Source organism: Accipiter gentilis, chromosome 6 (genome assembly GCF_929443795.1).
Source record: "Accipiter gentilis chromosome 6, bAccGen1.1, whole genome shotgun sequence".
Lineage (NCBI taxonomy): Eukaryota > Metazoa > Chordata > Aves > Accipitriformes > Accipitridae > Astur > Astur gentilis.
Window position 1 is genome coordinate 14,217,773 of NC_064885.1, and position 22,290 is coordinate 14,240,062.

The window sequence follows — 22,290 nt, forward strand, 5'->3', positions numbered from 1 at the left end:
TACCAGGATATGCCGCCTGCTGTGTGCCTGTGTGCTGGAGTGGCGGGGGTGCGTGTGTGTGTGTGTGAAGCACACAGAGGGCACGGGGTGTCCTTGCTGCCTGGGGATGGCTCCCAGGGGGCTCTGCAGGTGCTGGTGCTCTCACTTCCCCTCTGCAGGCAGGCAACTGGGATTAAATCACCGCTGGTAAAATTAGCAGATGACACACGAACAGGCAGGTGGCAAAACCTGGGCCGGGGAGCAAGGCTGGCTGCTGGGGATGAGCCCAGTCATCACAAAGCTGGACACAATCGGCGCCCCAAGGCGGCCTTGGTCCCGCACTGGCCAGGGGCTGCTCAGCACCTCCAGGTCTCTTGCTGTCACCCAGCACAGGGAGAGGTGAGGGGGCAGGCGGGCGGGAGGCCGCAAGGGTGCCTTGGGAAGAGCCGAAGCCCCTGGAGAGCCGGGGCTGGGAGGGGGGATGGCAACCAGCGCCTGCTAAATTTAGAGCCCACTCGGGGGGGGGACACGGCGGGGACGGGACCAAAATTGCAGGCTCCAATTTTAGCCAGTTGCAGCTCCTGCTGAGGACCGCTCCATCACGCTGCCACTGACGACTTCATCCCCGGCACCCCGAATCGGGCACCTCCCCTTTGAGTCCCTGAAGGTGGGGACCCCATGCCTGGCCAGGAATCGGGGAACCCCAGTGTACCCCAGGACCAGCCAAGTATTTCATCATCATCTTTATTTGAGGCAAGCCCACAGCAGTCCAGGTGTACATGGCAACACGCACTACGCTACGGACACCATTTCCATGCAGGCAACCACGGCTACGCACACAGCAGGAGGATGGGACTGGGGGTCCCACGGCAATAGGTCCCCCAGCAATCAGGGGTCCCCCAGAATGGCACCAGCTCGGTGGGCTGCTTGTGCACTGGCACCGATGCCTGGGGCTGGGGGGGGGCGGTGTTTGGGGGGTCCATCCCGTGGCCTTTGAGGGACAAACGGGGCTGAGCTGGGAGATGCTGAGGGAGATTGGGGAGATTGGTTTCAGAGCCTCGCATGCCCCTCGGCTGCATGGCATGTTCCTCCCTGGAGCCAGGGACAGCCGGGCTGGCATCCCAGCCCCTGCAGGTCCCCTCCTGGGCTGAAGATTTTGCACCATTGGACTAAGGAGGTCGTTAGCTGCCAGGCCCGTTGAACCATGGCTTTGGTATGGTGGGAGCAGATCAAAGCCATGTCCCCGGGGGGAGGTGGCAGGAATCGTCTCACTGATCATCAGAAGGCGATGTCTCTATCGGAGCCTGTCACCCTTGGCAGACTGGTGCCAGTGTGTCATCATTCCCCTGTGGTCCAGGGTGGTGTCTCTGGGCTCCCTGTACCCTGCAGGACATGTGTTTGGGTGCTCCCCCTCCAGCTTTGAGCTCAAACACTCCTCGCCCCCCGGCATGCTGCCGAACAGTGCCCACTTGATTCCCCGGCTCTGGCACCACTGATGGCAAAATGCAGCAGAGAGACCCAAGCGCTGCTCTTTGCCCAGAGTCCAGCAAACCATGTCTGGGTGCAAGGAGCAGGTCGGTGGTGAAAAACATTGCCGATTCCATACAGGCACTTTCTAATCAGAGGCCTGGGATAAAACCCTGGGTCGAGGCCAAGCAGGCAGGGAAATGGAGCCAAACCTGCTGCTATAAATGCCAGTGACCTCGTGTGTTGTCATCCCACAGATCAAACCCATCAACCTGTCTGCTGGCAAAGCTTGGTCGAGGGGTTTTTTTTCCAATGGAGGCTGCTGGTCCAGGAGACCTGGGGTTTATTTGGCCTAGCTCCCCTACGCTTTCACCTGGCTACTCGCTAATGGCCGGCCGGGGTGACGAGGAGGAGGAGGAGGAGGGGGGATTTTTGCACAGCAGGTGGAGCGTGCCCACGTACGCAGCTCACGGCTCCGGTGAGCTGTGGTGACCTCTGTGCCTGCCAGCCAGGCCCATGCTTGCTCCCGCTCGCTCTGGGGTGCTCTCCTGCCTTGCAGTGAGCACCTGCCCCCCAGCTCACCCTCACCCTGCCCGAGGGCAGGAGGAGAGGGAGCCACCCCGTGGCAGCCCAATGCAGCCTCCTCCTGTGCTCTGGCCACAATGGGGATTCGTGGGCTAGAGGCCAGCTGGGAGTCCACCTCCTCCCATGTCAGCAGAGCCCTATGGCTTCTGTCAGAAACAGCCCTGAGCTAAAGCTTGAATGGGCGCACAACAGCACTACTGTCTCTGCCTGGGGAGGGTGACAAACGGCTCCCTTTCAGCTCACTGTTCACTCTGAAGCATAGTGACGGCAGCACCCTCTGCACTACCAGGGGAATGCTATTGAATGGGAACCTGCAGCATGAGAAGAGACCGGGCGCTGGGTCACTGGGGAGGAGAGGGTGGCTTGTTCCAGCCATGGCTCCCAGCCCTCTGGCAGGGGCATAGCAGGGACAAGCAGCAGTTTTCCTGCCTGCAGCAACATCCACAGGGCACGTGCTCCCGGCTTGCTCACAGTGGCACAGGGGCCTCCACCAGACCTGAGGGAGCTGCCTGGGAGCGGGAGCTGATTCAGGAGCCAGGTGTCCCCCCATGCAGGGCCACCCCAGGAGGCAGCAGGTTCCTGCAGAAGCAACCAGCAGCCTTTCTGTGGGCTGGTTCTGCTAACTCCCAGCACCTGGGAGTGCCGTGAAGCGGGGCACACATCTACACCACCACGGCCTCCATGCATTCATTCATTTTCTGGGCCCCGTTGCATCCTGGGGAGAAGCTGCGTCCCGTGGTCTCTCCCCACACGCCTAGTGGGAGATACATAGGTGATGCCACTGAAACCTGCCCCTGGACCCCGGCTGGGTGAGGAGAAAAGGAGCAGCCAGGTGGTAAGCAGTGGGCGCCCGTGCAGGCAGGGGCTGGCAGCGGCATCTGCGAAGCTACTTGGCCTTGGGGTGGGTCAGGGGGGAGACCTGACTGTGCGGAAATCGAGGTGCAAGAGCTCTTCACTGCTTCCTGCAGCCATCCAGGAGCACCGGAGGCAGCACAGCCGCCACCAGGAGAGCATGGGCCTGGTGAACCACATGAGGAGATGTGTAAAAAGGCCAGGGGGGACACTTCCAAGCAAGAAGAGCTTCTGGATATCGGTCCCCAGGCCACGGCACAGGCTGGCAGGCTTTAGGAGAATGGAAAGTCCACTTGGAAGGAAGTGCCATGGGGGACAGCCAGCAGAGAAGGGAGGTGGCGTTCATGTCCAACTCGGGCTCATAAAAAGACGGTGAGCCCCAAAGTCCCCCCCCAAAGTTTGCTAAATAAATACATAAATATGAACACAAAGCCCAGAGCCGGGGCACGGGGGTTTCCCAAGAATCAGCCCCCAAATCCCTTTTTTGCCACTTCCATGTCAAAACACAGTCTCCTCCCATCCACCCCACGCTTGCCCCCATGGCCCAGGCACCATCTTGTCTGTCCCCAGCCCATCCCATGCCTGGCAGCTCGCAGGGCCGGCAGTGAAGGCTGGCTTTGCATCTGCTTAAAACCCATCCCAGAAGCGCTAGCTGAAGGCATGGCAGAGACCATCTCCTCTAGGCTAAGAAAATAAATAACTTCTCCAATGTGCAAGGTGGACAGAAAGCCAGTGCAGCAAAACATCGAGTGTCTTTCAAGGGGATTAAAAATAAATAAGTGAAGCTTGGCGTTTTCTTGGGAGCGCGTTCATTTGCAGCTCTGCCGGGGCAGGCAGCAGGGGGGTTATTTAAATAAAGGGAAAAAAACTCCAGTCATAGCACTGCTCCAGCGAATGCACTCCCCGTGCATCGGCCTGCCTTCGCCCACCACTTCCATCCCAGCTGGAGAAGACGCTTGTGGTGGTTGGGAAGGAGCCTCCAAGACCTTCCCAGGACAAAGCATCCCCACCGGGCTTGGGGGGTTGTTTTTTCTCCCCACTCTGGAGTGGGGATTTGGGGACCCCCCTGCAGCGGGCGGGTGTCCGGGATGCCACGTGCCTCTGGACCATGGCTCCTTGCACGCTGCTTAATCTCGAGTTCGGTTTCTCCTCTTCAGGAAAAAGAAGCTGCTCTTCTGCGGGGGGCCCAACAGCATCGGCACTTGGCTTTTATGTGTAATTTTGACCTAAAAAGAAGTGAAAAACCCAGTTCAGTAACGGGCTCCTGGCTCTGAGCCCTCCCGGGCATCCCCCAGGCTGGGGACCCCAGGGAGTGACCCGAGCAAGCCGGGAGCAGCTCAGCACCCAGAACTGGGGTGAGAAGCTGCTGCCAGCCCCCAGCTGGGTCATTAAATGCTTTGCTGCATGGGAGTAACAGCTTTGGAACCACATCCAGGCAGCGCTGGGACGGGCAGAGGGATTTCTCCTCTGGGCAAGCTGCCTGCCGGATGGTGGGGAACCCCACTGCACCCACCCACACGGCAAGGGATGACCGTGTCCCTGTCAGCATGGCCCCTGCGATGGCTTGCCCATGGCACCCACGGCATGGGTGCAGACAGAAGTCACAGGTGGCTGGGCTCTGCGGCCACCCACCAGCAAGCTCAGGAGCCTCCTTCCAACTCCAGAGGCTTTGCCACGCTGCATGGGGAGCCAAGGCTTCCTGCCATGCTGTCAGCCCCTGCCTGCTCCGTCCCACCATGCGGACAGCCCCTGCTCGCCCCGGCTGCTGGTGGCAGAGCCACTCCCTCCTCTGGGACTCACGGTGCAGGATGGCTGCATCCAGGGCTCCCCGTCCACCTGCATGGGCAGCAGCTTGGATGTCCTGTGGGGCACAAAGAGAGGGAACGCCGGGTGACACAGGCACAGGCTTTTGCCATCGGTCAGGCGCTCAGCCCGGTCAGGGACAAATACCTGATGGTGACGGACGAACATTGGGCCAGTCTCTTTCCAGCGCTCTTCAGCCCCGTGTAGATCTGCCCCATCTCCATCGCACCCTCCAGCCCCACCACCTCCAAGAGGTGGTCGCTGAGGTCTGCAAGAGAGAAGGATCCGAGTCGGTCCCCCCGTGCCCAGGCATCCCCTGCCTTCCGCCATCATCCAAAACATCAGGACCAGCATACCAGGGCTGGCGGCACTGTGGGGACATGTCCTGATGTCCCCTGTGCCCTGAGACTGCCCAGCTGGGTGTTTGCAGCGTTGGACAATGCTGCTGTCCAAAATACCCCTGGTCTGAAATAGTGCCTGGACTTCCATGGCTGCAGGGTGGCAGCCCGGATCCCCACCAGCACTTTGACCGCTTATTTGCAGTGTAGTATGAAATGGTGGCAGACAGCCACCCCAACCCCGGCACCCCCACAATCCCCTGGGTGCCCTGGGGCACTGCAGCCCCCCCGGGAGCCGGGATGCACCATGGAATCCTCCCTGGGAGGGATCCCAGGGCATCGCCCCTTTTCCCAGCTCCTCCTGCTCTTCTGGGCCATCACCGAAGGTGCCCAACACTGGGGCAACTCGCTCCATCTCTCACTCCCTTCAGGGTCCTCTTTCACCCTTGGTGGACCCCCCCCCACCCTCCTCCCCACCTGCAAGTGGGGACATGCCCAAGGGACCGACCCCACTGCCTCTCACTACCCTTTGGAACAGGCCTTTGCTCTCCCCCACTCCCTGCTGCCTGTACCCACGGGCACGCCTGGCGAGGGACAGCCAGTGACAGCTTGGGATGGCCAATGACACAGCCGTCCTGGCAGCCATGCAGCGAGGGGGCTGTCTCCCACCCCAGCCTCAGGCTGTGGAAGGTGGCGGGTGGAAAATAAGGGTGCTTGACCTATTTTGCTGGCTGCTTTCTAAACCACTGCTCTCTGTGGGGGAACGCTGCCAACACTTTGGGCTGCCTGCACCCTGCCCGTGCCCACGGGGACAGCGCCGGTGGCCACAGCAAGCGGGTGTGAGGTGCCGGCTGGGGCACAGCATGGGTACCATGCTGTTCCCGAAACCCCCCAGCCAGGCTGGCAGCTCTGCGGCAGAGCTTGGGAAGATGCTTACAAAAGCCCTTGGTGCCAGCTCTGCAGCTCCGCTTCCGACTCCTCCTCTGCAGCAGCGGGTGCCCAGCCCTGCAGCGGCTGCCTGCCAGCCCCACGGGGTGCTGGGGGCTGCCCAGCCTCATGCCCACACTAATCCCTCGGGGCACCCCCCGAGCCGGGATCCCCAGAGGGTGGGGGAAGAGGTGCCTGGCAGGGTGCAGGAGCCACGTCCTCTCTGGCCACCGTGGCACGGCATAACCAGCCCTGAGAAACACGGTGCTGGACCATACCTCGGCAGGCAGAGCCACCCTCCTTCACCAGCTTGGCCAGATCATTCTTGGGGTCACCCCAGCACCCCAAAAGAGAGCGAGCTGATAGCAAAGCCTTCAGTGCCATTGCTCCAGCACCCTGTGCACTGAGCCGCAGACAGAACCGGTGGCTGCCCAGCTCCCTGTTGCTAACCCCCCGCACCCCACAAACCCCAATTGCTGCCGGGCCCCGCCGCTCACCCTGCACGCAGAACTTGAGCTCCTTGGTGTCAGTGACCACCGTGGTGTGCAGCTTCTCCGGCGCTTTCTTGCCCAGCCGGTTGTAACTGCGCTGCTTCTTGGTCTCGCCCCAGAGATTGGAGCCACCGTACATGCTGGGGATGTTGAGGACGGCGATGCCCTCCAGGGACGCGTTGCTCAGGTCTAGCAGGGTCCCGTCGCACTGCCGGGCACATGGGCAGTGTCAGGCCGTGGGGTCAGCGGCGAGATGGTGCCCGGTGCCCGTGGAGCCCAGCCTCCTCTCCCCGCCTGCCCGCCAGAAGAGCAGAGGTCCACGAGCGTGGTGTGCCGCCAGACAGTCCCCAGAGCAAACCCGCCCCAGGGTGGCATGGGCAGCCCCAGGGCGGCTGGGGCTGGAGGTGCAAGCAAATACCCCCCTGGCTTTGCTTTCCTAGGGCTGACAACCACCTTCTCGCCTTCCTTGTGCTGCTTTCCCCTCTATTTCAATATGAATTTTACTACACGTCTGAGATGGCAGTTTCGAAAAGAGAATTTCCTACGAGGGCACATAAAAATTTGGCTGGGCTCGGTGCTGTGACCCAAAATAGGATGCAATACCACCTCAGCCCTGGAGCGACCTCCATCCAAGCATCTCCAGCACACGTTTCCCCAACCTCCCCTTGTTCAAATTGACCCCAAAGAATCAGAAAGTTTCGCTGCCCCAAAACTAACTCAAACCAGTTTTTTCTTCAAGTGCAATTTGGAAACTAGAAATGAGACTGGAAGGAAATGATAAGAAAGGTGCCAAGAAGAAAAAATGTCAGGTTTTGGAGAGAAAACTGCGAGGCAGCACAGAACTGGTATCCCGGGCTTTGCTGTCATACAGCAGGACTGCCTCAGCTGAAAATTCCCTGTAGAATTTAAAATATCTGTTGCCTGAGGCTTTCCCACATGACTGGAAGCAGCAGCCATGGAAATGCATTTCTTAACTTCAGGTCTTCTCACTCTCATGCTACCCGGACAACGCTGGATCCTCTTTCTAGATACCTCTGGATGCAGCAGCCGCTTTCCCATGCAACTGTATTTTCTCTAGTGCATTTGTATTTTCTTTTATACATCCACTCTCTACCTGCCACGCTACGCTTCAGCAAATACCAGCACATTTTTTTCCTTGCATTTTGGTGATGTGACGGCATTTCTGCTCTCTCTTGCTTTGCTGAGAGGAACGAGAACGGGCCGATGAGCCCCTGCTGCTGCTTTGACTCCAGTTGTTTTCCTCTAGCAAAGAGTGAAGGTCTCCAGCTTCTTTTTAATACGCTGTCGGTAAGTGCTGAGCATGCCAGCTGCACGTATGTGGAGCTGGACGTGCACACAAGCAAACGTCTCCGTATGTTCAAATCTGCTCTGCCTCCCCTGATGCTCCGAGATCTTATTTTTAGCCTCACCTTGAAAGCAAAAGGCAGGACTCTTCTGGTTTGGGAGTGAAGAGCTGTCTCTCCAAGGCTTGGAAAGGGTGTAAATCCTTTCGTTCTCAATACATCTTAATGATATCAAGATTTGTAGGAACAGAAAAGACCCTAACTCTCTGAGTGGCAGATACTGAGTGAGAGGGCTCTGATTCCTTGTGGGACGGACAACACATCCCACACCCGGCTGAGCCGAGCTTCACCCCCAACTGCAGGCATCTTTCCTGCCTGCCTGCGAGGTGGCCGGTACTGACCTGGCTGTGGTGGGATGGGAGCAAGTCTGCTGCCCAGGGCTGCCCGGGCTGTGGGATTTCTGGGGATGCTGTGGGAGCCCGATCCTGCCCGGAGGGGCGCGTGGGGCGGGCAGGACCACGTCTGCCCACGTCTGCCCATGCACCCAGGCGCGCGGGGAGCAATTTCTCCCCGCGTAGCCCTCCCCTGTTAGCGTGCCAGCAAGCTACAATGGGCTCTTTGAGCAGGGGCAGCTGACGGCGCGCTGGCAGCGATGCTGGAAGTAGAAATTTGCAGCTGGGGAAAAAAGCAAATTCATTTCCAGGAGCTGTAGGGGAATGAGTGCCAATTTCCAAAACAAAACTGCCATTTCTCTGCAAGGCTGACAGTTGCCTGGGAGCTGGAGGGAGGACAGGCTGCCGCTTTCAACTTCAAATACTGCGGGATTAACGCTTTCCTGCCAACGCGCGCTTGGTGGGGAGCGCGTGGACAGCATGCGGGGCACCTCGTGCCCATTTCTGGCAGCATCGAACCCTACGGACCTGGACTTTATCTGCCCCGGATGCTGGTGTGTGGACGGTGAAGGGGGCGAGATGACTGTATCCCTGCTCCTGCGCCTACCCACCAGCTGCCGAGGGCACAGCTACCCCCTTCGGCCTTTGGGAAGGGCTGAAACTCCTCGCCTAGAAACAGGCTTCAAAGTCCCTCTGCCCACGGCCACACATGCCGCACCGTGCCGCTGGCTCCCCGGGCTCTGCCCGCTCTCTGCCCGCTCCCTGCCTGCCCGCTGCCAGCGACCCTGTGCCCACCACCTGGTCAGACCTGCGCCAACCCTTGCAGCAAGCAATGGGTTTTTTCCCCTTTGCCCTCAAGCCTAAGTTATAAAAGGGTCGTTTATCCAGAGATAAGAAGAGGCGGAAGTTTACAGCAAAGCACGGCCCAAACCCCCCCAGCGAGAGCAGAGAAATGACAGCGCTCTTAGCAACCATGGGCCCTCCTCCCCGCTCTAATTAAAGGCTGTTTCCATGTCATCCAACGAGGGCTGGGAGCAGACGCAGAGTTTACAGAGAGAATATTCCAGGCACGCTCTGAAATACAGCTGGAAGATGGGGGGGGGAGGCGCGGGGGGAAGTACAGGGCTATTCTTCTGCCTGCAGCTGGCCAGCTTTGCAGCAAGCGCCGCATGGTGGAAGAGCGGGTCCTGCCAGCCACCGCATCCTCCTACTGCCGTAAGGGGTCAAAGCTGCCGCAGCATCCCCTTCCTGAACAGCCAAAAACTCTGCCCAAAGGACCCATGGGTGACATCTCCCAAAAAGCCTTTGTGCCGTGGCGGGAGCCAGGGACCATGCTGGGAAACCCACCTCCACCTCGACGTAGTCATGGAGCTTCTTGCAGGTGGCTGCAAAGGTCTCTGACGTCCCGAATTCGAAGTACCACAGCTTGTTCTTCATCCTGGGGCAGAGAGCAGCATCAACATCCCGCTTGGGAGCAGCACCTTGCCCCAGCCCAGCCGGCAGCAGGATGGGTTTCCAGAGCCTCTCTGGAGCCATCGTGAAGGGGACACGAGCCATTAATGGGGACACGAGCCATCGTGGGGAGGGACGGCCGGCACCACAGCCCCAGGGAGCTGTGTTGTGGGACAGGAGTTGGCTCAGGCGGACCTGGCTCTGACCCCTCTGCGGAGCAGACGGATGCGGGTGCTGGGTGGTCCCCCAGCACAGGATGGGGTTCCTCTACCGGCTCTCAGCAGAGCTGAGCGTGGACTGTTGTCTCTTGACAGGGCTGCTGGGAACAGGGTACCCCATGGAGGGGATGTCCCCCACCTCAGCACCCTGCCTCGCACCCTCCCAGCACCCTGCCAGGCAGCCCCTGACCACTGCTCATCCCCTGCATCAGTTGCTGCGCCAGGCTTCGAGGGGGAACTGTAAGCTGAAGGGAGCTGAATTTCAGAGCGGAGCCTGACACTTTGGTCCATTCGATTTTTTTTCTAGCAGGCATTTCTGAACATGGGGATGGGGGTTGCAAGCCACAGCTCCTGCTGCCGCCACGCCATTTCTCTGCACCCCGAGCACAGCAGGAGCGAGCTGTGACCTGCTGCCTGCCCTGCCCTCGCCGCCTGGCCTGCTCCTGCCGGTCCTGGAATTTGGTGCTAATTATAAAGCATGAATGAACGTAACTGGGTGCGCGGCCAAGTTCGAGCAGCCTGCCACGCTGCACGGGGCCCGAAGGAGCACCCTGGACCCACACTGTGCCCAGCCCCTGCCCCCTGGCCGTGCCTGGCGCATCCCCTGCCCGTGCCCTAAGGTTGGCAAACACTGGGCCACCTCCTCGGGGCTGTTGCCGGTCCCATGGGGAGAGGGGCAAGAGGAGCCCAGCGAGATGGGAGCAGGCTCCAGTATGTCCCCTTAGCATGGTGCACGGCTTTTGGGGGGGACCACGGGCAGCTCTTACCTGCTGTTGAATTTCTCAGGGTGTTTTTCTCGCATGACGTGGAAGCGGTGGGCAATGGAGGCATCCTGCAGCGAGAGGGAGCGCAGAGACGTTGGCGGCGCAGCAGGGAAATAGAACCCCCCCTCTGCGCCCTGTGGGCAAGTGCCAGGATACGGGGGCTCAGCTCTTTGCCCTCGCAGCTGGTCCCCGGGGCACGGGGGCGCAGGGCGGGGGCCATGCCGAGGCGATGGAGGCACCCTCAGCCAGGCTGCTCGCAAAGCATTGAACGGGCTTGTTAAGCGAGACACAATTAGTGTACTTGGCCTCCTTCCCTTATCGTAGGGGCTCCACATGGAGGTGATGCTGAGGGAGGGAGAAAGGGCTACCAGCAGTGGGCAGTGGGGCTCCGGGGACACCCCAGGACCTGGCACCCTGACAGCTCCCCTGGCAGGGTGGTAGCTCTCCTGAAACTCCTTGCAACCTCTCCTATGCGAGGTGGGGGGTGTTTAAGCCCGACTTGGAAGCTGTCACCAAATGCCACCTGCAGTGACATGCCCTGGCATTAGCAGGAGCTGATGCGAAACTAGAAGCATCCCGCAGCGTTGCTGGGTGGGTGACCCACGCCATGGTGGTACTGCTCAGGTACCCATGGCCCAGGGCAAAGATGTTGCAAGCCCCCGGGAAGAGAAGTGCTTTCCGCTTTGCTGTTCATCCAAAGCCCTGCCACTCCCAGGACTGACGCCCGGTGCTGGGGAAAGCCCTATGGCACGGGGCTGCCATCCTCCCTGGGTTAGGAAAACATGGGGAAACACAGGTCTGAGCACCAAAGCGGGGCTTTGACGATGGATGCTGTCTCAGCAAAAGCTTCAGGTGGGGTGTCCAGCAGATCTCAACCCATCCCTGGGACCCCAAACTTCTCTGAACCCTGTTTAAGCTCCCCACACACTTGGTCTTGCAATATTCCCGGCTGGGAAGAGAGAGATTCCACGCCTGTTTATGCATTTAAGTGCTGCCATTACAAATGACAGTAATACCAGAAAAACAACACCAGGACATGGAGGGAGGGTAGGAACGTGAGCAAGGAAGAGCAGGGAGGGAGAGTCCCCGGCTTGGGACACTCAAGCTGAAATGTAGAATTTCACCAAACACTTAGAAAGGCTTTTATAGTCTCTGAGGAATGTCACCAGGAACCAGCCCCCGCTCTCGGGCATTAACTCAGGGCTGGCTTGGAAGAGGGCTAAGGATGAGTCTAGGAGGAGACAAGGAGGGAAGTGGGAGGGGGGCTGGCACCCCTCTAGCACACCCACCAGTCTGGATTGCTCCAATGACTTCACAGCAGCTGAAGGCATTTCCCACCGGCTGAGTTGGAAATGGCCCTGGGAATCCCTTGATCCAGGTGGGTTTGAGGCTGCGGCTGCGCTGGGGACCCAGAGGACAGCCCCCCTGATCCGCTGGCCTCCAGAGCTCTTCTCTGCCCACTTTGCTATGGCCAGGCAGCTCCAGAGGGCACGGCACAGCGCTGGTCTGGGCACCGATTACTAGCCCTGTGCTGTGCTGTTCTCTCCAGCTAGAATACATGTGTGCTGTGCTCTGGGCTGCTCTTAGGACCCATCCCTGCCCTGCAGTACTCACCACCCCGATGGAGAAGTAGTTGTTGATGATGGTGGACGGGACAGGGTCTCCATTGGCCTCTCTGTCACTGGGAATGACATCTATCTGCCAGCGGTCCAGCATCACCTCCGTGCTGTGCTCAATGTCTTTCAGGACCTTCATCAGATTGCCTCCTTCATATCCTGTAAGGGAGAGAAGATGGGCATCAGAGAAGGACGAAGGAGGATGAAGGGGAGCACAGTCATGTCATGTGGGGCCAGAGGTAGCTGGGTGCCGAGCACCCGGGGCAGCCTGGGGCTACTGCTACGGCACCAGCGAGATGTTCAGCTCATCCTTGCAGCGGTGGCAGAGATTTCAGCTAACAGCATGGCTCTCCCGGATGAAAAAGGTTGTTGGGGAGGACCTGGCTGGTGGGGGTTTAGAAAGCAGCAGCTGCTTTTTTTGGAAGGGGTTAGAGGCACCATCGGGAGTCACCAGGGCTGAGATGCAGCCCTGAGCCTCATCCCAAGAGCCCAGGAGCCCTCCATCCCCCAGGACAGCACCCACCCAGCTGCACCAGATGGTTCCCATGGGCCGGCCACCCTCCGGGCGATGCTCGCCTGGCCTCACCTCCTCCCCAGCGCAGGCACCGGGCCAGGTCATTGCCTGTTCCCAGGGGCAGGACAGCCACCGGTGGGTGCTTCACCAAGTTTGCCTTGTCTGCAATTCAAGGGGAAAGAGAGGTTTGGGGCTGAAAGGACTCATTCCTTGCTCGTCTCCATGTCCCTCCTCGGCCGGCAGCCCGGAGGTGATGCTGTTGGCAGGACCCCCACCCCGCTCTCGCTGGGGGTAGGAAATATCAGGAGCCCATGGCAGATCGCTGAGGACGCAGGTGGACCATGCTCTGCAGGAGCATGCCTGCTCCTCGCTCACCTATGCAGTCTAGGATCCAGCCCACTGTGCCGTCCCCTCCGCAGGCCAGGACGCGGAAATCCGGAGTGTCCCGAAAGAAGCTCAGCCTGGAGAAAGCCAGGAGAGACAAGGGGTGATGTGAGGGAGAAGGGGCCGGCGGGAGGGGGCAGAGGATCAGCCGCAGCATCTCCATACCCCGGCGCGGGCCCACCGCGGTCTAGGTTGTACACTTGGCGTGGGTTGAGCAGGTAGTGAAATTTCCGGAGGACCCTAAGGCAAGAGAAGCGTGAGGGATGCCGCAGAGGCGAGTCCCTCTCTGGGACAGGTGCCGGGGCGGCCCGAGGCACTGGCAGCCCCTGACCCCAGGGGGATGGTCTCCCTGGGCAGGACCCCACCTACCGCTCCCCTTGTCTTCCTCCACTCTTGGGGTTCACAAGCACCAGGAGAGGGTGCGTCCCGGGCCGGGGGCTGATCTGGAGGGCAGAAAGCGCGGCTGCGAACACCCGGCCGCTGCGGGGCTTGGCACGTACCCGTGGCAGAGCTCACCGGCAGCCCGGCATGGGAACCTACCTGCAGTCCTTGCCCATCCACCGTGGTGGAGTTGAACTTGAAGGCCTGGTTGTCCTCAGGGCTAGTGCTGGCAGGGGAGTCGCTCTCCGATCTCCGGCAGTGGGACTGCCTGTCCTTTGGGGAACAGAGGCATGGACGTGCACGCTGCCTCGTGAAGGCAGCGCCGGCAGCCAGGGAAGGCAGGTCAGCCGTGGCGATGCCCTGCCAGGTCCCTGCCACCCAGCAGCAAGGATAGGGACTTACCAGGACGACGGGGCAGATGTAGGAAGGCAGCAAGATGTGGTCCCGCAGCAGGCCCCCATCGCACTCCGGCTTCACGTGGGAGGCACATTTATTGTGGAGCTGGAGGGAGTGGGAGGAAGGGATGTTGGGCAGGGGACGTCAGGCCATTTGTGAGCCTCTCCTCCCCCAGGGCCGGCCGTGCAGAGTGCGCTGCAGGGTGCACCCCAGGGTACACTCTGGGCCCCCCCACGCCCGCCTACTCACAGTGACTTGGCACCAGACGCAGTGCAGGCCGGTGATGCCCTGGTAGCACTTGATGCTCTTGTGGCATCTGTCGCACTTGACAGGGGAATTGCCCTCAATCCAGGTATGCTGCATCACCTGCAAGGCACGGAGCGGGGGGTACTGCGGGCGCAGCACCCACCGACCTGTGGGTGTCTTCTCTCCGCTAAGGGCTGCTGCCATGATTTCGAAGGGTGGCTTGTTGTGCAGGGGTGCTGTCTGATCCAAACCAGCCCCTCACATGGCCGCCTTCCCTCCCTGCTGCTCCATGCAGCACATCGAGGACACCCCTCCTCCACCCAGAGCCATGGAAAACCTTGGGACTGGGGATCCTGCAGGTCCCTGGGGGCTGGGGACAGGGTGTGCGCTGCCAGGCTCTGGATGCTGGGAATGCCTGTGAGCTGCTGCCCGAGGGGCAAATCCCAGGGGAAAAAGCCATGGGGGACCAAGGCAGGAGACCAAGGGCCAGCTGCTGCTGGTGGTGCTGCCTCCAGGAGGGCTCCACAGGAGACCCACGGGCTCAGAAACACACCAGCTGCCTACTCACGCTCGTGTTTCTCTTGGATTTCACGTAGGTGCTGATGCAGGAGGCAATATCTTTGGACACGCACCTCTCGTGGACGGTGTACTTGCAGACTGGCAGGAGAGAAGAAATTGGTGAGCATCACTCCCCGGCACGGGCACTGCCCCCTCCCTGCTCATCCTGCAGCACCCACAGGGCTGAGCACCAACAGAGACAAGTCCCCCTCCCTGGGGCACTGGGATGGGGTGGGAGCCGCTGGCCTGGGGGCATGGGGGGCCAGGACTCACAGGAGCAGCAGAGGCCCTGCTTGCGGACCCCCAGCAGCATGGTGCGGCAGAAGTTGCAGTAGGCAGGTTTCTTGAAGTGCTTCAGCCTCCAGGCATGCTGCCCATCGTCCTTCACGTTCTGCACGGCACGAGAGTGGAGGGCGAGGGGGGTCACTCCCCTGCTGGGGATCCCAGCCCACTCAGCCCACCACTTTTATCAGCTTTTCAGCCCATAAAAGCCCCCAGCGTGTCTGTGGGAGTTCGCTCCCAGCAGGACCATGGGCTCCCCCTGCTCCGCTTCTCCCTGCTGTTCCCCCGACCATTCCTGCCACCACGTCCCCCTGCTGCCCGGGCATGTCAGGCTCCTGGCACTCCTGACATGGAGTTCCAGCTCCCCACGGCCCCTCGGCACAGCCCAGCTCTGCTGGTGGCTGATGGGAAAGTGACTCCACATCTGGGGCCAGTCCACCGCCACCATGGGGTGACCAAAGCAAACCTCTAACAGCTGGGTCCAGGCACAAGCGCTTTGCAGGAGTCACTTAAAATTCCCCGTTTTCTTGAATCCTCCTGCCAGAAAGCCTGCCCCCGCGCCTCTCCATGGAAGCAAAAACCAGAATAGGCACTGGGGAGCAAAAACCTGGACTTTCCCTGCAAATTATTACCTGATGGCCAGGGATGCACCCCAATGAAACAAAGCCCAAAAGGATGAAAAAGCAACATAGGGGAAATAAGGGGGTCCCAAAACACCCCCCCTCTGCTCTTTGAAGCTCACCCCAGGAGAGTGGCTGGCATTTTAGGTGCTCATCTTATTTTTTTGATTAAATATTCATCAAACCGGAGTGCGCTACGATCCCAACGAGCAAACCCAGCCTGCTTAGGCATGGCAGCTGTCAACGACCACAGCTCAAAACTGAGCTTGTGATGATTTGGGGGGTGAAGGCCGGTCAGCAGAGGCAGGGTGGGGGTGTCTGCAGGGGCTGGGGAGCCGGGGGCTGGTGTGCGGCTGTGCAGGTGCTGGACAGGTGTGCGGCCCATTGCCGGGGGTAGGGTGCCCTCCTGTGGTCCCTGCACACCCTCCATCACCACCCTTCTCTCCCACTGGTGCCAGCCCCGGGCTTTCCTCCGGGAGCGGGCAGGGTGGCTGGATGCAGCCGAAGGTGGTCCCCGCACAGGCACTCACCGTCTCCATCCCCAGGAGGACCAGTAAAGGGATGGTGGTCATGCCACCCCGGATCCACTCCTCCAGCGTCACGGTCCCGTCACGGTCGTAGTCGATCTCCTCCATCATTGCCTTCAAGATCTGGAGGAGGGAGGAGATGTGGTGACACAGCGATGCCACCTGTGAACTCCGGCTGCTGGCAACGGCCGAGAGCCCCCCCCGGCCCCCCGGCTGCCCCCAGCCCTGGCACTCACGGGCTTCAGCTCGGTGGAATCCCACTCCAGGTACTCAGCCACGTGCACCATCTGGTTGATGATACGATCCAGCTCCTGAGCACAGAAAGACGATGGCACCCAGCGCTGAGGGATGGCTTCAGGCACAAGTGGCGCGTCCAGCCTCAAGCCCCCAGCCCGGGGACATATCAGGTCTACGTCCTGATACGCCCAAGGCTGCCTCGGGCCCCCTGCCCGCACAGGGGCCAGCAACACCCCACTACTCAGTGGGTGCTGGGTGCTGCTTTCTCCTCTGAAAATCTGCCAGAAAACCAGCAGTGGGTTTTCCCTCAGACAAACTGCTCTGATAAAACAGATTTTTATTTGCAATGGGTTTCAAGGGAGATACCCAAAGGACAAAGAGAAAACATCCTGGGAGAAGGGTGTGCACGATTTTTCCTTTTCTGAAACACCATGACCTGATGTAGAGCTCCAGTTTCTGGTGGGTGGATTTTTTCTAGCTGCTGCTGGATGCTGCAGAGCTGGCGTGTGTTCCCCAGCCCCATGGTCCAGCCCTGCAGCAAATGCTGCTGCCTTCCTCCTCCCTTCCCACATCCCTATTCAGCTCGGAGCACTTCACTGGGGGAGTGGGCACCCCGATAGGGCCCTGCATGTCTCCAGCCACACGAGTGGCCCCGGCTTTCTCTCCCGCGGGAAGCTTACCGAGCTATCCAGGAGGCCATTTCCATCAGTATCGTAGAGGCGAAACATAACTGGAGGGAGAAAAGAAGCCAGCTGCCGGTTAGAGCCCAGCCCCAGGGAAGCCTGGGCAGCCAGTGCTCGGTGCTGGGGCTGCTGGGGCTGTGGGATGGGAGCAACACCATGCCAGCTCAGCCTGGGCAAGACGTGGCCTGAGCCCATAATGGGCTGTGGGGTATTGGAGGGAAGCCGTGGTCCCCACCTGGACACGGGTCTCAGCAGGCAGGAGCAGAGGAGTGATGCTGAGCGCCTTTCCCAAGTGCTTTTAATGTTTCAGCATTAAAAAGTGAGCAGGAGCGCCCAGCCCCACACCATTCCTTGGGCGAACCCCCCCCAGGGCGATGACCCCTCCAGGGCGATGCCCTACGTGGCATGACCAGTAGCCCGTGGCCCCAGGGTCCCACTTACACTCCAGCTTGTCCTCTGCCCGTCCCCTCTCCAGCAGGGACAGGTAGCAGACGATGTCCTTCAGGTGGACCACCTGGGCCAGGGGGGTGGGAGGCGGTGGAGGGGTGGCTTTCAGGGAGCTGTGGCTCTTCCGCAGGCTGAAGGGTAACCTCTTCTCCACAGTCCTTGTGCCTGTGAGCAGGGAGAGGGGGATGAAGGCCATGCACAAGGCTGGCCGTTTGGGCCAGCAGCCATCCCCAGGTGGGACGCAGGGCTGGCAGCACGTAAACTCTGGGGCAGGGACCCATTCGGCGTGGGGCTGCGTGCCATCACAGGAGCAGGGCTGGAAACTGTCCGTCGGTCCCCGGAGCGTAGACCCCTACACCGCCAGTACCGCAGGCATGGGAGGGATGAGTGGCAGGAGCCCACGGGGATGTGTTCTGCCGGGGACGAGCACCCAGCCAGAAGGAGCGAGAAGCTCGGCTGGTGGCGGGCAGCTCGACGGGCTACTGGGACACCCCCATGCTCACGGCTGCCCGTGCCGACAGCGGGGCCTTCGGCAGATGGCTGCTCCTGGCAGAGGAGCCCTTCCCAGCGCTCCCCTCATCGGTGGCTGGCAGGAGCTGGGCTGGAGGCAGCCGTGACTCACCGCTCCGATCCCCCCTCGCTGGCAGGTAATTAAGACATTGACTGGCGGGGGCTCTGCGGGACGGGATCAGCAGCTTAAGTTTGCAAAGCAAAGGTGTCAAGATGCCAGGAACCCGCCGAGTTTGGAAGGTCACCGCCACCGCACCGGGCACCTGACCAGCTGTGCTGCTGGAGTGAGGTGTGGCTCCGTGGCTTGGGAAACCGGGGAGGGCTTGTCGCTGCCTGTGTCCCTCATGGAGCCCTGGCCAAGCTCACCTGGCGACTGAGGGCTGAGCAGGGACCCGGAGGAGATCTTCGAAGAGCCCGAGGAGTTGTGAGCAGAAGGGGTGCCGGTGGTGGACTTCTGGGAGGATGACCTGGACCAGCTCGGGGAGGCATTGGGGATCGATGCCGGGGTGAGGGATGCTGGCTGCAGCTCAGCTGCGTTGCTGTGGCAACTCTTGGGCTCAGGAGGGTGTCGTCCCAGGGCACTTAGGAGCATTTTCCCATTGATCCCTGCAAAGCAGATGGATGCCCGTGGGCAGCGTGACAGCAGGGTGCCTGCGCCCAGCAAGCCCCTTCCTCCAGGAACCTCACAGGGGTGCCAGTCGCTCACCCGGGGTCTTCTTTGCTAGCCCCAAAGCAGGCTGGCATCCCAGCCCCAGGGCTCTCCGAGGGGCACCGCGGGCGGCCCCTCAACCTCCTGCCTGGCCCCATGGCTCCCTGGGTGCCAGCTACCACGGTGCTTGGGAACAGGCAGGGAGGATGTGGTCCCACACCACCAGCCAGAGCTGTTTCCAAGCCCTGATGTGGCAGCTGAGCACCCAGGGAGGGTTCTCCCTGTTCTTTTGCAGTTTATAGACCTTTCAGCAGATGTCTCCACGTGCTGCAAATCCACCCAGGCTGGGGCCAGGGGAGGCAGAAGCTGGGTGCCCGGCACACGTCCCCTGCTCCGGGTGCAGCCACCCGTGCACTCAGTGGCTGCCCACACCAGTACCTGCGGCAGGGGCATAAGCCGCCTCTGTCTGGATGGAGATGCCGGCATTGAGTGACTTGGGCTCTGAACGCATGGAGGAAAGGGAGGAATCAGTGCAATGATGCCCCATGGGTCTCCCCCCCTGGGGAAAGCCCTCTCCTCCCAGAGGAGTGCAGGGTCCCTAGGAACCCCTCCGTCGGGCTGTGTGCTGGACCCCATGCCACCCACTGCGGGTGCCACCCTGCAATCTTCGTCCCCATGGGGTAGCGTGGGGGTGAGTCTAACATGCCGCCATGCCATGATGTTCCCAGCTGGGGGGCAGGGGCAGGGCTGGCTCACCGAGGGTGTTGAGCTGTGAGATGCCGGGGCTCTGACGCTGGGTCTCGGGGGAGGCTTGGCATATCTTACGCTTGAAGGAGGTGAAGAGGTGTTGGCAAAGCTCCTCGGGCACATCCGCCTCTAGGTAGGTCTTCATGAAGAGGCGAAAGCCCTCGTAGTCGATGGGCTGGGGAGGGGACAGAGGAGGATGACGGAGGTGACCTGAGCACATCATGGGGGTGCAGAGCTGCTGGCAGGGTGGGGATCCCATGCCCTGGCCCCCCCCTCACCAAGCACATCAGTTGCAGAGCCCTCCCCAAAACCACCAGCTTCCCAGATCCCAGCAGTGGGACCTGAAGGGACCCAGAGGTAGCAGGGCCAGAAGTCCCCAGTGCTGGCTGGCTGTTGGGGCAGGCACGGCCAAGCCAGGCCAGCGGCATTCAGAGCAGAGATGGGAGCTGCAGCAGCGGGGTCAGAGCAGGGGGAGTGGCAGAGAAGAGCAGAGCTGCTGTGGGAGGGCATTTGCTGGTGGCGGGGCAGCAACAGGTCTGAAGACCCCTTGCACGGTGGGCAGCTTGCTGGAGGGGCAGGAGGCTCCAACAGAGCCAGGTGCTCAGCTCTTCGCAAATTACTGGGAGCTAGAGACCTTCTGGAACAGCCAAAGGAGGCCGGGGTTTTTGGAGGAAGAGGGGTGTAACGAGCTGTGCTCTGAAAACCTCCCTCTCCGGCGGGGCAAGGCATGGAGCAGCGGGACCCTCCAGCCCACCCCCAGCCCCTGGGGACTCTCATCCTCCCGAGGTCTCCTTGCCTCCTCCTTCCCCACTGGGCATCCCCATCGCATCAGGACATTGCCTTCCCGACAGCTTTTGTGGCCCCAGCTGGAGCGAGGGTCCTGTGGTGCCCTTGAATAGCTGGGTAGTTTTGCTGCCCCTCCTTGTCGCATTCAGCCCACTGATTTTTCTCATTTCATCTCGTTTCTAGTGATTATGGTCCCCATGAAAGGCTCTGTCCTGCTGGCACACTAATAGGTCTCTCTGAAAGCACCACTTGGAAAAAATAAGCCCAGCCTTCCCCAGGCGAGAATAAGAAGGCACAGAGCCTTCCCCTGTCTCCACACTAGCAACAGCAAAATTATTTGCTTTTGGGGGAAGAAAGAGTAAGTCCCTCCCAGCTTCTGCCTGGCAAGGAGATGCCCCAAAATGCTCTCAGCAAGGCAGCCGGCAGCCACCACGGGACAGCAGCATGGCTGCAGGGTCCTGCCAGCATCAGTGGGATGGGGTGGGATGGCTACGTGGAAAGCCTGGTCCCCGGGACGGCCAGGGACTGGGAAAGATGCTCCCAATCTGTGAGAGCATCTTCCCCAGTCCCAGGAGCATGGCCGTGGGGAGAGGTGGGGGGCAGACAGACAGACCTGCCTTCTCCTGGCTGCTTTTAGCTGCGGGACCTGGCAGGCAGCTGGGAGCTGCCAGCAGTATGGGGGGAGGCTGGAGGGGACAGGGCCATACCTCTTCAGGGTTGTACCTCGAGAGGACGCCGTCCCCGTGGAACTCCTGCAGGACATCCTTGAGCTTCTTGGTGGAGTCTGGGGAGACAAAGGCATCGCACTGAGCACGGCGCCAGCAAGCCCCCTTCACCATTAGGCCACCAGCAGGATGGTGGAGACAAGTTTATCTGCTGGATATACAATTTCTGGTTCCTTCCATGCCTGGGAAGGGGCCACCCGTGCCCTACTTTCCCCCGCACGACTTTGGAGAGCAGAACATACATGTAAAGCTGGCTGGCAGTGATGGGTCCTCTTCCTCCTACCTATATGAGAATAAACACAGACCCAGAGCGAAGCTGCGGCGCTGAGCAAGGAAAGCCCAGACCATTCCCTGGTCCCGGCTGCGCTGGGGGTGATGCCCTGGCCGTCCCTGCCCCAGACCCTCTGCACAGGTTTTGGGTGGCCACCCTCACACTGAGAGCTGATGCCTGCTGGCACCCCCTTGGCAGCCTGAGCCATCCCCAGAGCCTGCCCTGGGCTGCCCATTGACATCTCTAGGAGGTGCCAGGAGGGAGAAATGGAACAGTATTGCTCCGTGCAGACTTCCACACCAATAGTAAATGGCTTGTGAGATTCCCTGGCTGGGTGTCCTCAGGGCTGGAGGCACGTAGGTCCTTCCAAAATTGGGAAACAAGGGAAAAACAGAAGAAAATATCAAAGGGAGGGAATTTTAAGCCCTAACCTTCAGACACATATCCCTGGGCATGTCCATTTAAAAGGCTCTCAGACACACCAGCCCTGTTAATTCCTGTGAATTCCTTTCTCCAAGCGGGGTGGTTGTGCTGTCTCCTGCTCCCTCCATCCCTCTGCTGGGGATGCTGGGGACGGAGCTTGGTGCTGGACCACTACTGTCGGGGATGCCTGGGGCAGGTCTGGGGGTCGCAGAGCACAACCAGGGGCCAGTGTGAGCTCGAGGACGCAGGTCCTGGCCCCAGGCCTGGGGAGGACCTGTGGGAAGACCCCTGAGCCCTGCTCCCTGGCCTGGTGCCAGGCCACCCTCCTGGGGAGGGGGCAGCTGCCCACGCTGCAGCCTCACTCGCCACACTTTGATTAATGAAACGAAGATGCCATACATGTTCTGAGCTCAGCATTACAGATGGTGTTTTATGGTCTGTGATTCAAGAAAGCAAAGCTTGTTCTCCGGCGAGGCAGGACGAGATGCAGACAGAGATTCTGCACACACACCTCTGCCTGCAACCCTGCCCGCCCCTGCCCAGGATGCCTGGGCTCTTTGCATTGGGACACCGTGCGTCCCCACGCTGCCAGCCTTGACCTGGTTCACCTTGCCCCTGCGATGCACAGCAGCCCCAAGAACAGTCCTGAGAACAGCCCCAGGGGGTTCCTGGGGTCCCCTTTGCCTCCCAGTCCTCTCCTGCGCAGCCACAGGAGT

At 60.6% G+C, this 22,290-nt stretch overlaps 1 protein-coding gene across 2 annotated transcripts in view; it reads right to left on the reverse strand.

The window, feature by feature from the left end:
- Nucleotides 1-715: 715 nt before the first annotated feature.
- Nucleotides 716-22,290, reverse strand: part of LOC126039246 (diacylglycerol kinase beta-like) — a 29,162-nt gene continuing 7,587 nt past the window's right edge. Inside the window, exons 3-25 of one of the 2 annotated variants that reach the window (XM_049802098.1) lie at nucleotides 20,863-20,939; nucleotides 19,379-19,544; nucleotides 18,340-18,579; nucleotides 17,458-17,628; nucleotides 17,014-17,063; nucleotides 16,333-16,407; nucleotides 16,100-16,219; nucleotides 14,941-15,058; nucleotides 14,678-14,766; nucleotides 14,113-14,229; nucleotides 13,870-13,968; nucleotides 13,627-13,740; nucleotides 13,456-13,529; nucleotides 13,252-13,326; nucleotides 13,078-13,163; nucleotides 12,775-12,864; nucleotides 12,187-12,347; nucleotides 10,576-10,640; nucleotides 9,486-9,576; nucleotides 6,449-6,650; nucleotides 4,834-4,954; nucleotides 4,684-4,744; nucleotides 716-4,109 (exon numbers count right to left, since the gene is read on the reverse strand). In XM_049802098.1, coding sequence (XP_049658055.1) covers nucleotides 4,011-4,109; nucleotides 4,684-4,744; nucleotides 4,834-4,954; nucleotides 6,449-6,650; nucleotides 9,486-9,576; nucleotides 10,576-10,640; nucleotides 12,187-12,347; nucleotides 12,775-12,864; nucleotides 13,078-13,163; nucleotides 13,252-13,326; nucleotides 13,456-13,529; nucleotides 13,627-13,740; nucleotides 13,870-13,968; nucleotides 14,113-14,229; nucleotides 14,678-14,766; nucleotides 14,941-15,058; nucleotides 16,100-16,219; nucleotides 16,333-16,407; nucleotides 17,014-17,063; nucleotides 17,458-17,628; nucleotides 18,340-18,579; nucleotides 19,379-19,544; nucleotides 20,863-20,939 — 2,561 coding nt within the window. In that variant the 3' untranslated portion in view covers nucleotides 716-4,010. The remainder of the gene's footprint in view (nucleotides 4,110-4,683; nucleotides 4,745-4,833; nucleotides 4,955-6,448; nucleotides 6,651-9,485; nucleotides 9,577-10,575; nucleotides 10,641-12,186; nucleotides 12,348-12,774; nucleotides 12,865-13,077; nucleotides 13,164-13,251; nucleotides 13,327-13,455; nucleotides 13,530-13,626; nucleotides 13,741-13,869; nucleotides 13,969-14,112; nucleotides 14,230-14,677; nucleotides 14,767-14,940; nucleotides 15,059-16,099; nucleotides 16,220-16,332; nucleotides 16,408-17,013; nucleotides 17,064-17,457; nucleotides 17,629-18,339; nucleotides 18,580-19,378; nucleotides 19,545-20,862; nucleotides 20,940-22,290) is intronic. The other variant, XM_049802099.1, reaches the window with a different exon arrangement.